Source organism: Arvicanthis niloticus, chromosome 3 (assembly GCF_011762505.2).
Source record: "Arvicanthis niloticus isolate mArvNil1 chromosome 3, mArvNil1.pat.X, whole genome shotgun sequence".
Lineage (NCBI taxonomy): Eukaryota > Metazoa > Chordata > Mammalia > Rodentia > Muridae > Arvicanthis > Arvicanthis niloticus.
Window position 1 is genome coordinate 97,313,294 of NC_047660.1, and position 13,656 is coordinate 97,326,949.

Below are 13,656 nucleotides of genomic sequence, written 5' to 3' on the forward strand. Positions count from 1 at the left end.
TATTAGAGAAAATGTGTAATAAAGAAGGTAGAATACAACCCTGAAAATGTTTAGTTAATCCAAAGAGAGACAGACAACAACAACAAAAAAAACCCCCAAAACATGAGAAAACAAAGACACAAAGACCAGATGTGACAAAGAGAAGAATATAGCAAGATGACAAGTGAGGGCCCAGCCATCAAGACTTGTACAAGCCTGAGGACCTGGGTTTCATCCTCGGATGCCAGGGCAGAAGGAGAGAACCAACTCGAAAAAGTTGTTTACTGACTTCTACATGCATACTGTAGCATGTACATGCTCTCTCTCTCTCTCTCTCTCTCTCTCTCTCTCTCTCTCTCTCTCTCTCCTGTCCATTCCTCTCCTCCTTCTATCTCTCCTCTCTTCATCTTCATCTCATATGCATACATTTTAAAGAAGTAATAAATGCCACATCAGTTATCATGTTAAGTATAAATAGGCTAGTTATCTCAATTAAAAGGTTAGAATTAAGAGCCAGACCTAATTCTGTATTGCCAACAAGAAAAGCAGTTCATACTTAATGTTTTCGAGACAGAGTTTTATTTTGTAGCCCAGGCTAGCCCAGAGATTTCTATTTTTCTGCCTCAGACTCCCAAGTGCTAAGATTAGAGCTTTGTGCTACCACTCTCAGGAAGAAATGCTTTTAAAGGCAAAAGTAACTTAAAAATCGAATGCTATAAAAGGGCATACCTTACCAACAGCCATACACTTTAAAATGTTGCAGCTACACCTTACTGTCATAGAAAGTAAATCTCAAGGCAAAAATATTGGCAGAGAGAGAGAGAGAGAGAGAGAGAGAGAGAGAGAGAGAGATTGTCCCATAGTAATAAGTAGCTTAATTCACTAAGAGGATATTAATAATTTTTACTAAAAAAGCTTTGACACACACTGAACAAAACTGAACAGACATGCAAAGAAAGCAAAGCTAAGGTGATAACCAGAGTTTGGCATGGCTAAATTACTGACAGAAAATCAGCAGTGAAGGCTGGGGACTCCTTAACTAGCTCAGTGCTTATCTGATATGTACAAAGCCCTAGGTGTCATTGTCTGCCTGCACAGTGTATGTGGTACTGCTGAATACCTGTGAGCCAGCAACAGAGCAGGAAGAGAGAGAGAGAGAGAGAGAGGCAGAAAACAGAGATCAGGAGAAAAACAGAGACAGACAGAAACAGCAGAAGGGTGGAGACAGAGAATGAAACAGACAGGCAGAGACAGAAGAAAGATAGAGACAGAAAGATCCACACAGAGAAACAGAGAGACAGACTGAGAGAGAATGACAGGAAGACAGAGAAAGACAGACGGAGGAGAGCGCAGTTGTGCTACAGAACACCTGAGCAGTATCAAACATCCCAACCTAACTGATGTAAGCTGTGAACGGAGTCCTAAAGACACAGCAAGGAACAGAATCTTATGAGCACTACATCAGCCCATCCTGGCAGCGACAGGAACGGTGGGCGTCTCGGGAACTTGGGGGTAGCAAAGGGCTGTGATAGAGCTGAAGAACGAGAGGGCTATCCTGGCCCAAGCAAGACGATGAAAAGGGAAAGGGGTGATCTTAATGATTGGCTTTAAACGTCCACACTCCTTGCTAGCACAGAGGAGGGGTCGAGATGGTGTGGGTTATCCCTAGTGTCCTCAGTGGCTCTCTGGACAAATTCTGAGCTGGGCCATGTAGAGGTAGCCAAGGTTCAGGCCATTAGTTGGGATTTAGCTAAAAACAGAATCTAACCCCAGCTTCAGTGCTTACTGGAAACCAGAAAGATTTTCACCATAATGAGCCTCAGTTTCTCTGTCTATACAGTGGGATTCCAAACAACACATGAGGCTTTATAGAACTTATGTCCTGTGCTAGGTACTGTGACTGAAGAAGACAAGTGGCCATCTAGAAAGAACTTACTTTCTAGAAGGGAAGACATGACAGAAACAGATGAACAGGAAAATCCATGTAGTATATCATGAAAAATCTTATTTTATGATGAAAGCAGGCAGGAGGGAAGAGGAGGAGGAAAGAGGGTTAAGACACTGAAGAGAGGGAAGGAAGATTTTCCACAGGAACGGGACATTTCAAGTAAGTTGGGTGGGCAGGAGGGCACAAAGACCCTGATGTAACCCGAAACTTCTCTAACTCCTGAGGAGGAGGCCAATGTGGCTGCAGCAGTACTCAAGAGAGCACAGAGAAGTTGCTATAACAACAGCCAGGGCCCCATCTCTAAGTGAGTTGGAGGTTCACGGGATGTTTTCTAGCACTTGAGTGATAGGACCAAGTTTTAAAAAAATTTCAGAGTATGAAATAGGCTACAGGGAGGCAAAGAATGAGTGAGAGGTTATGAGGCCAGAGAAACAAGAGGAGGGGAAAGTAAGGGAGGCTTGGAGTTCAGCAGAGGGGAGGAGTGGGGATGAGGAGCTGGAGTCCAGATTCAGCTTGGAAACAGAGTAGAAGGGATCTGATGGTGGGCTGTGTTCGAGGTAAGAAAGTGTAAGAGAGACGTCCAGCATGACTCAGGGCTGCAGGTCTGAACACCTGGCTGAAGGGAGGGGCTGTCGGGATGGTGGTACCATCTACTTCCTATAGGGCTGTTTCAGAGATAAAATGGGAGAGGGGGAGAGATGTGAAGTGCCCCTGACCTTGAACTTTCAAACGTGGAGGGGAAGAAGGGTGACAAGAAGCCAAAAGCTACCTGTAGTGTCTAATTCTCAAATATTCCCTAATGCTAGTGCGCTAAACCAAAAGAGACAGTGTTGATTTGAACTCCCTGGCTTTTAGAAACAACTCTGTAGAGATATTCTGGATGGCCGAGGGGCTCATTCCCAAAACCACAGCATCTAATCAAGGAGAATTCTTTAGACTTCTGAGTTTTTGCTCACATGCTAAAGCAGCTGTAACCTAAGTCTCAGCTGTGTAGCTTCAAGGCTCTCTCCCCAAGTATTTAAGCTGTGGCTTTACTCTGACTTCCCCATGCTATAGGGCTCAATCCCCCAACTACCTGTGTTTAAATGAAAAAACTGTCCATGAACACTGTGTGTGTTCACGCGTATCTATGTGCCTATGCGAGAGGTGTGTGTGCCTTGGCTATCATTTCTCAGGTGTTGTCCCTATTTTATTTTTTTGAGACAAGTTCTCAGTAGCCTACAGCTCACCAAGTAGGCTGCAAGTTTCCAAACTCCTGCTGTCTCTACCACACCAGTACTGAGATTACCACAATGTGTCACTCCACCAAGCCTGGTTATGTGGATATTGGTAACGAACTCAGTCCTTGTCCCTGCATGGCAAGTACTTTATAAAATGGGCCATCTCCCCCAGCTCTCAACAGAAATGCTTTTACTTCTCTTGACTCATTCCTTATGCAGCTAAGGCTGTTTGTCCCAGTTTGGGCCATGTTGGTTCTGACTTGATGTCAGTAGATCCTCTGTGCACTCTTTGAGACTGTTCTAGACTCTCTTGGTATAATTCTGGGCAGAGAGTAATTTTTGAATGGCAGCCTAGTGCTTCAATTGTTGGGGAGCTTGATGGACGTGAACTAAGTATCTCCTCCATCATTCATACTGTGAAGGTAGCCTACAACATGTTAGCACACTCAACAGTGAGTCCACAGAAAAGTTCCTGAATGTAAATCACATAGGGTTTTCTCTACAGAGCACATGAAGAGAATGTGAGAAACTGGGCTTTGTCCAGTGCAGAGAACAATACTGTGTTGATTGTCTGCTTGGGAGTGACTGACAGGGTGTTTGGAGAGGGGTTTGAAGAAGCTTGGTCTTTAGGCTGAGGTATTAACTCTGCCAAGGATGCTATGAAGGTCATGTGAGGACGGTACTTCAGTTCGCTCACTTTCTCTGGTCAGCTTCCCCTGCCATTTCTCTTGCCCTCTCTTCTTCCTGCTTACTCACACTCTGCTTCCTGCAATAGATATTTACTGTTTCTGAGTCAATGCTGTGCTAAAGATGGAGAATATTTCCTCAGATACTACAGGAACCTGACGATTGTCAACTCTTTTTATCTTGAATCCAGGACTATGAAGCTTGGAGGGAGAAGGGATATTGGAGAAAATATTCTTTATAGTTCTGAAAAATGTACCAGGAGTGTGATAGGGAGGAGGAAAAACTGAACTCAGAATCATGAATCATGTCCCTGTGTGTTCCTGTAGTATGTTTGTGTTGACACACATGTGTGCACATGTGCAGGTACCCCCTCTCTGTGTGTATCTGTATGTATGTGTGTGTGTGTGTGTTTGCAAGAGGCATCTTCCTCAATCACTCTCCACCTTTTATTTTTGAGACAGTGTTTCACATTGAACTTGGAGCTCACCCAAATGACTAGACTAGCTGACCAGTAAGCTCCAGGAATCCACGTGCCTGTGCTTGCCCAGTGTTGGGATAACAGAAGAGTGTTGCTGCATGTAAGAGTTTCTATGGAACCATGGTCTGCCAAATTATCATTTAAGATGCTTGCAATACAAGCAATCAAACACATGCTTGCATAGTAAGTACTTAATTGATAAATCCATTTCCTTGACAGCTTTTTTTTTTTTTTTTTTTTCTGACGTGGTTTGAGCATTCATCCCAGGTTGACTTTGAACTTGTGCTATAGCCATATGATAAGATACCAAGTGAAGTAAAGAAAAGCTGGCTGGACTCACTAGTGATGGCTGAGGGCAGACTAAGTAGCTCATATTCTTCCTCACAGGCATCTCACACTTCAATCCCTTTGAAGAATAGCCTGGTTTCAACAATATGATGTGTAACTTCTACAAGTCTAATGCACGGATGATGTTCAAGAAGTGGTGTCCAGCTTGTGAGCAGCCTTTGAAAGGCATCACAGGCAGCTACTGACCACATGATGTGGGCTCTGCTATTCTGCAAAGATGCCCACTTCCTGTCCTGGATGTTTTAGACTTCTTGCAGGCTTCTTTTCAACTGGCCCCAATTGCTGGCTATCACTTGGCAGGGGAACTCTTACTTCCATAGACTTCCAGGTTATGTATGCAATCTTGAGTTTTCAAGGAAGTGGAGGAAAGCTTCCTAGTCACTTGAAGGTCATGGAGAATGACAGCCTGTCGACAAATGGCACCTACAGAGCATTTGACAAAGAGCCCAGCTTCTTCTGCTGTCTAGACTCTTCCCTCTTCATAATTACATGCCCTGCTTCTCTGCAAAGAATCACATCTTAAAAGATAATTTAGCAGGCAGTGGCTTCACAGAAAACCAGTCATTAGCAATCCTTTCAGTTAAAAAAAATCAATACTTTCTTCTGTAAAGTGAAACCACATTTTCCTATTCTTTTTGCTTTGCCTGAAGCCATTCAACTGGCCACCCCTGCAAACCTTCACAGAATAAAGCCTGTACATACTCCATTTTGGGGAGTTATTACTTCAGTCAACCTGACATCACTTTTGACCTGATCTGGGCACTTGCTTAAACCTCATGAAGGTGGCTGTCCACACAAGTGAGAGGGGGGACTCCTGGAGATCTCTGGCAGGAACACAGAACCCATAAGACCTCTCCAAGCACAAAGCCCACCATGCTGTGTCCAGATTTTAACTGTTTGGGGGGAGTCTGCTTAAAGGGAGTAAAGAATTATTCTCTTGATGGTTTAAATGGAGATGGAGTGACTGTAGCTGAAGAAGCCTATGGGAACTGCCATCACCATGCTCTTTAATCGCTGTTAGCAGGCACCTCCCAGGTCCTTCCACACAATTCTCTGAATCCTTTTGGGTTTTGCTTAATTCATTTCTGCACTTCTAGAGATCCAAAACTGAGCCTTGTACATGCCAGGCAAGTGATCTGTCCCAGAGTTAGGTTCCTCTCTTCTGTTCTATTGTTTTCTCTAGAAATGAGTGTACACATATCTCAGATTGGGAAGGAAACACTTACCCAGAGTGCTTCATGTTTTGAGGCTTATCCATTCGGACAGCAAGTTTGATTTTGAGGTCTTGATCAGGGCAGTTTTTGGAGACTGTCATTTTGTGCCACTCAGATTGTTTGGGGCTGTTTGGGGTGGGATGGAGGATAACCTGTAAGGACAAAGCATACATTTTTGTCAGAAGACAGAAGCAGCACACAGTCGTGCTTTTTAGAATTCAACAGATTTATGTGAAGACATTCAGTCACTAGCCCGTGTTCCATTGTTGAGACTCCTCTACAAACTGTGGGTGGTTGAGATCACACAGTCACATCTACAGGACAAAATGACCTCTGGTTTCCTTCTTTCTCTCACTGGCTAACTTTGTAGGGGCAAGCCGGGTGATGTCATAGTGATGTCATGGTCCTACTTTGATTTTCCTAAGATGCAGAACTAGTAGGGCAACCTAAGAGAGAGAACATTGCTATCTCTCATTAACCATGTCAGCTACTCGAGAAGACATGTATTTTTATAATAGACAGCTCCTGGCTACACCTTCTCTTTCCGTTTTCTCCAACTTTCACATTACAAGAAGAGAAAGACCTCAAAGCCTGTGTGTGGGATTCTTGGGGAGAACAGAATAGTGGGAAATGAGAGACTTAGACAGGAGAGGAGTCTATATCGAGTCCACATGGGTCAGGGGTCAGTAGCACCTGGTCTGGGATTTTTCTCTTCCAGTTCCTCATTGTGCTTTGGACGGAAGAAGCTCCAAGCAAACTCCACTCTGAAAATGCCTCTTAGCAACATATCAGACATGCTTTTCTGTGGCCCCATGCTGCCTTAAATCTTTAAGGTTAGGAGGGTGGGGGCAAAGCTAGGAGGCTACTGAGGGATCCATCACACTCCACTGCTGGAAAGTAGTTTTGATCAAATAGGCCAATAAAGCACGCTAGAATTTTATGTTTGTTACTTGCTGTATGAGGAACCTACAGGTGATTTAAAGACTCCAAGAAGACTTGTGAACACAGTGCCAATGTACATAAGGGATGGAGCACCTGGGATTTGGAATCTGCAGGACCTCCTGGTAGCAGCTCCAGTGACTGTGGCACTAGCATTGGTGTTACTCAGCTGTCTTTAGGGACAGATGCTGTACTGGAGAGTTATAGGGCTCCATTACCCCATGCCTGACATTCTGACTGACAGCTTGTTCTCTGCCTGTGACATAAACCTAGCTTTGAGCTGAAGGCACAATGCTACTAGGCCAGGGTACGGCCAGCATTTCCTTGCTATTTGTCAGGACTCAGCTTGCTAATGAAATCTGCAAGCTAGTTCTGAGAGTGGTATCTAGAGAATTCTTTGAAACATTTAAAAAATTATATTTACTTATTATTTATTTACGTGAGTGTGTGAATATGTGACTGTGTGTTCTCCAATGTGTGTAGTGTGTGTTTAGTGTGTGTATGTGTGTTCAGTGTGTGTGTATGTGTGTGTAGTGTGTGTGTGTGTGTAGTATGTGTGTATGAGTGTATAGTCTGTATATGTGTGTATGTGGTATCTGTATGTATAGTGTATGTATGTGTGTGTATTGTATGTGTGTGTGGTGTGTATATATATATATATATATATATATATATATATAGTGTGTGTGTGTGTGTATAGTGTGTGTATGTGTGTGTAGTGTGTGTATGTGTGTTTAGTGTGTGTATGTGTGTGGGGGTATGTGTGTGCATACATAGGTCAGAGAAAAAGTGCAGAAGTCAGTTCTCTCCTCCCACTCCATGGATTCTGAGGATTGATCTCGGGTTTTCAGGCTTGGTGGCGAGTGCCTTTGCCTGCTGAGCCATCTCACTGGTCTTTGCCCGTGGATTTTTGCAATTCTAATTCCATCTTTGCCCTTGTTTGGAGACAGGGAAGGGAGCTCTCCATCCATCTGTGTCCCGGAGTCAGACTGGTGGGAGAGAGGATCAGGAGGAACATTCTGGCAAGCAGCAAAGGGAGGGCTGGTAAGAACACCATGATCAGGCCAGTGGTAAGAAAGGCCTTGGCTTCCTTCTGCTCCTACTTGCTTGGTAATGTCAGAGCAGAAGCAGCACCCTGTACACAGGGAGCTCAGTAACAGCCCTCGACCACATAGGTCCCAGGTGCAGTTTCCACTGGCAATATGGTGTCCATTCAAGATGCAGATGGCCACTTCATCACTGGCCACTCCACAAAGCCTTTTACTGGGTTCCCTTGTATTCACTCTCTAGTGAAGCCTCTGCAGGGTGGATGGATAGGTGGGGTTCTTCTGTCTCCACCTGCAGCCCGCCATGTTCGAGATGGGCTAGAGTTCCCCCTCCTGTGCATCAGCACCTTGGGAGGGCCTTTTGGGATGTGTGGGAGCCACAGGGTGGCCTGTCATCTCACCTGGGCATCCCAGGCTGCTGGCTGAGCACTCTGTTTTCTTAGCTGAAGCCACATGTGCTGTGCTTTGATGTGGGGATGTGAGCTGGCAGCCACAAACCACCCCCTCAGGAGGCCGCACATCCGCCACCATCAGGGCTTCTCCTCCTGATGTGGGTGCAGGGGCAGCCTGGCTGGCTCGCATGCCCTGGCTTTTTACTAGGCCGATCTCTGGCCTGAGCGTAGCTCCCTCTCCCTACCTGTATCTCCGGAGAAAGGCATCCCCACCCATCCCTTGCTGTGTGCGGTCCTCCCAGGACTCAGGCAGAGCGCTTCACACACTGTGCTGTAACTCCTGGATTTTATGCCTGTGCCCAGTAATGTTGCAGGTTAAAGATTTCTGCCTGAGTTTACTTCAGTTTACTCTGTGAGCAGCAGTAACAATCAAATCCAGCAGACCTGTCACTCTGCCTGTTCTATTAGGAGAAGGAATATATCATATATACCATGATCTGAGTCTTTTGTCCACTTAGATAGGATTCATTTAGTTAAAACTGTGGGAAAGTGTGTAAATCCCTCCCATACAGACATAGTGGAGGCTGGAGCTAAGAGGGAGGGCAGTCCTGGGTGGTGGCAACCTCTCCCTACCCTCAAGGAATTCCCTTCTTCTTCTTCTTCTTCTTCTTCTTCTTCTTCTTCTTCTTCTTCTTCTTCTTCTTCTTCTTCTTCTTCTTCTTCTTCTTCCTCCTCCTCCTCCTCCTCCTCCTCTTCCTCCTCCTCTTCTTCTAGTATATTTTAAAAGATTCATTCATTTTTAAAATTTGATGTACATGAGACATAAAACAGATGAATAGATGAAATTTGGATGAAGGAACAGAGCTAACCCCAGGGCCCTGGAGGAAGGTCTGCTCAGCTTGGTAGAATTGGCTCTTAGAGCACTCTGTATGTTCTACTGAATGGCTGAACTTGAAAAAGATGGTGCTGCCATGTCCCCCAGTTGCTACCTTCAGAGCTACCTCCTGCAGAGGGCACCAGCCCAAAAGAACATGGCCAGTCAGCAGAGGCCCAGGTTGGCCTGCACTAAGGAGAAGAGAGTTCCTGAAGCAGGAAGGAGGGAAAAGTTAGTGTTTAGGCACCTAGATGCAAGTATCTGTGTGGAAAGCAGCAAGCTCCAGGCCTCCTTCACCTCAGCAGAGCCCTGCTTCATTTATTTCTCCACAGGGGCAATGCAGTGGGAAAATGACTGGTGAACTGTCCACATTCCTTTTCTGACAAGTTACTTTAATGGGCTCCGTGCCTTGGGGACACTTATGAAGTCCCTGAAGGCTGAGCCTAATGACATCTTTAGGTCGGCCTTCCAGGGGCTGGTAATTGGGGTTGCTGGGCTCTCTGTGCCTCAACAACTGAATGGATGGGGTGGGTAGGTTCAGTACTGCATACGGAGGGAGAGCTCTTCTGGACAGGAGCACCCTGTAGCCTGCCTGACTCTGTTATCTCATATATATATATATATCTGAAACAACCTGTTCACAGTCAACTGTCTACACCCAACTATGTGTGACATCTTAGAGCACAGCATTGTGGGTATGTTTCTAGGGCAGTAAGGATGACTTTAGTACTTTATTTGGAGTTGTTTAATGGATCAGTCGGTTGGTTCACTGATACCCAGGCTTGTGGATCTGCTATCCAGAGTACCTACCCAACAGCAGGTCTCCAACCTGACATTTACATAATGTTCTTTCTCCATATTGGGGTAGTCAGAACACTTCGATTATTTATATTCTGAATGTCCTCATTAAAACATGGATTAATTTCTTTTTGTTCCTCTTTTAACTCATTATGTTGATTTGAATACTTCCAGGAGGGTAGGTAGTTTAATACCAATGAATTTCGTGTTAAGCTAGTCAGCTGCATTGCACGTCTTGGCTGTAAATAATGCCCCAGTGTGTGGCCGAGGAGTCTCCCCAGCCTGTCTTCTGAAAAATCACAGAGAAGAGTCTCTGTGACTCAGAGAGGCTGAGAGACTGCCTCAAGGTCTTACAGCTAACAGATCATAGTCCAGCATGTAGCCCCAAATGTTGACCCCTCAGTAGATGCAGAGCTGTTTCTTCATGATTTTGGGAAGTCACCACAGATACTGTTCTGCGTTCTGTCATGTAGCTCTTGCCATGGGGAGCACTCACCCGCCCGAGTTCCTTGTCTTCCAAGGCCAGGACACCAGTGCTCTCTGTGAATAGCTTTACTTTAACAGCTGGCAGTGCGTGGGTTGTGGAGAAGTCGCCTTGAGTGCCCCATCTGTGGAGAGAGTGTTAGAGTCAGTGTAGACTTGCACCCCTCAGCAACGGGTAGCTCTTCCTTGTCTCCCCAGGAAGAGCAAACGCAGGGTTAACCCAAGGCAGCACAGACTGTCACACTCACTCCTAGTGCCCCCAAAGCTGCCGGAGCAACAGAAAGTGTTGATTAACTTGTGAGATGAAAAACGAGGCAGATGCTCTCGAAGCTGCCATGGGCCTTCCCAGAGTGCCTTGCAGTCAGCACTAGAGGAAACCAGAGTTTCCCACTGCCACTCCCTTCTAAGCAAACAGCAGCATACATTCACCAGCCTTTCAACTCGGCCCTGGAATGCCTGCTTCGTGGACATTGGAAGTTTGGAAGTGAGACTAGGCTAACTCCTGGCCTTACAGAGAGGCTTTGGCAGCCATGGGTCACACATAGGAGCTACTCTCCAGGAAAAGTGGAAAACAGGGCTGAGTGGTGCCCCGCCACCAAGAAGATCTGCAAGATGGAAGGCCAGAAATATGGCGGTGCTCTTCACTGCTTACGGTTTCGGTAGCCAACTCTCAGCCTCAGGAGAGAATCTGGATTACCCAGAATGTGGGTAGAGCGAAGGACATGGCTTGCACTGGGGAGTGGCCTCTCAGTTGTGGTTTTTTTTTTTTTTTTGTTTGTTTGTTTTTTTGTTTGTTTTTTTTTTTTTCTCACCTGTCATCATACTCAGAGACCACGCACCACCCCCCTCCATTATTTATGTAGCTGCAAATAGAGTACCTTGTGGACCTGTCGTCAAATGCACTGCCTTACCCTTCAACGGCACTTCAAGCAGTGTTCCAAGGCATAGCCCTGGCCCTTCCCTGGGCCATCCCTCTCACCTGCTCCTTTCATGGGCCTTCTACTTTTGCTACCTCTGGCTTGCCCGGTTTTCTCTGGTGGCAATGTTACTTTCTTCACGCCTTTTCAGTGATTGGCCCAAATGTCACCTTCAGGGAAAGCATGCCTTCTGTCTCACAGTCTAAGCTGGGCCCAGGTATCAACCTGTCTTCAGTACAGCAAGCATTCCACCCCACAGCAATGTGAGGGTAACTGACTCAGCCCTGCTTCTTTGAGACTTGTCTTTCCTTCTTTCAGCTCTGTGAGCACAGGGGCCCTGCTGTTCATTTATATCGCAGCCTTTACAACTTAGCATGGTTCTTCAGACATAGGAGGCACAGAATAAATATTTGTGAAGGAATAAATATTATCAAATATATGTTCTTTTACAGGGCCAGGAAATAGTACAGACAACATCTTTCATCTACAGATTGTTTTTGCATTATGTAACCAATTTCCCATACTGTCAGGTATTTGTTAAAATCTTATTTTAATGACTATAGTGTTACATTGTTTAAATACATTGAAGCTTATGTAACTATTAGTCTATTATAGCAACCAAGTTGGATAGTGGGTACTTAAAGAATTTGCCTCTGATTATTTCCTAGGAATAAAGACCTAGAGGGGAGATGTTTCTTCATCAGGAAACACCTCTATCACTTATGTATAGTGGTGAACATTCTCAAGGTCTGTGATAGCTACTCCTCAGGCATGCCATTTAAAGACAGCAACTATTCTACATCTGGAGTTGAGTGTAAACCGAGGGCATCGTTCTTACTTTACGAAGGACATTGCGGCTATGACCTATTGGCCATTATTGTTTTATGAATATTCTTTAAAAAGATTTATATATTTTTTCATGTGTACGAGTTATTTGTCTGCATGTAAGTAAGTGTACCACAAATGTGTTGTTTAGCAGAGACTGACTCTGAGCTGACCACTGCTGCTACCCAAGGATGCCCTGCCTAAAGACTGTCCCTCCTCCTCTTGTCTCCATCCCCTCCTCCTCTTCTTGGTCTTTTCTGGACTGGGGCTTAAACCAGGGTCTCACATATGCTGAGTGAATATTTTACCATTGAACTAGATCCCAAATTGTCTCTTTACTTTTAATTTTGACACAGATTTCCCACTAATTTTCTCTGTCTGACAGTGAATTCATTTGTGGACAAAGAGGCCTTTGGCCTGGAGAAGCCTTTCCTGCTTTAGCCTTACCAAGAGCTGGATATCAGGCCTGTACCAACTCCCCAGCTGGGCCTGCGTGGGCCTTAGGAATATCCTGGGCTGTTTAGTAGAAAGCCACTTGGCTTGTCTAGACTCTTGAAAGATCCCCAAGGATGTCTTGCTCATTGGTCTGTAAAATGACTCCAACTGAGGGGCCACATGACCTTCAGAGGTCCAGAAGCTGAATAACTGGATGGAATTCAAGCCATTAGAGTCGACTGCTTTCCTACTGGGAATTTTGGCTCACACCAAGTAGTCAGGTCACAGATGAACCCCAATTTATCTCTCAGACTTTAAAAATAGTAACCTGGTCCAGTGAAGCAGGCAAAATAAGAGATTCTATTCTAATCAAGACAAGCTACATGATCTTCAGGAAGAAGTCACTCTCCCTCCCTCTTCCTCCTCTTCTTCCTCTTCCTCCTCCTCCTCCTCCTTCTTCCTCTCTCTCTCTCTCTCTCTCTCTCTCTCTCTCTCTCATACACACACACACACACACACACACACACACACACACCCCGACAGAGAGAGACATACACAGACAGAAACACATGGACACATAGGCACACACATAGACACATACACACATAGACACACAGACATGCATAGGCACACATTTATACAGACTCACAGACACATATACATAAACATATTTAAAATGGTGTGAAAACATCAGGGATTTTTCTTTTCCTCAGTACTTCCTCTCCTCCATTCCCTCTGGGGACTTCATTACACAAGTACCTTCACAGACAAAATCCACCACGAACTGCAAGATGGCCACAGGAAAAGACTAAAGTGAAATGAGCCCTTCCTGAGCCAAAGGCCTCTGTATCTGCACTGCCCCAGGCTTCTGAAGCCAGCACTGAGTGAATCTCCCTGGAGTGGCAGATGGCTGTACAGTGAGTGTAGGCTATCCCAGGCTGTTGACAGGAACCTTCTATGCTACCGGAAGGAAGGATTTGGTTCAGTGAAGGCTACTACAGCCTTCTTCCTATCAAGGATGCTTAATTCTCAGACTCTTCCTACACCTCTATCTTGTGGAGGAAAAAAGTTAT

At 45.2% G+C, this 13,656-nt stretch overlaps 1 protein-coding gene across 29 annotated transcripts in view; it reads right to left on the reverse strand.

The window, feature by feature from the left end:
* Cadps (calcium dependent secretion activator) overlaps positions 1–13,656 on the reverse strand; it is a 431,715-nt gene that overhangs the window by 165,659 nt on the left and 252,400 nt on the right. For all 29 annotated transcript variants that reach the window (XM_076931554.1, XM_076931557.1, XM_076931556.1 and 26 more), the window contains exons 7-8: positions 10,420–10,531; positions 5,887–6,026 (exon numbers count right to left, since the gene is read on the reverse strand). In XM_076931554.1, the coding sequence (XP_076787669.1) occupies positions 5,887–6,026; positions 10,420–10,531 (252 nt within the window). The remainder of the gene's footprint in view (positions 1–5,886; positions 6,027–10,419; positions 10,532–13,656) is intronic.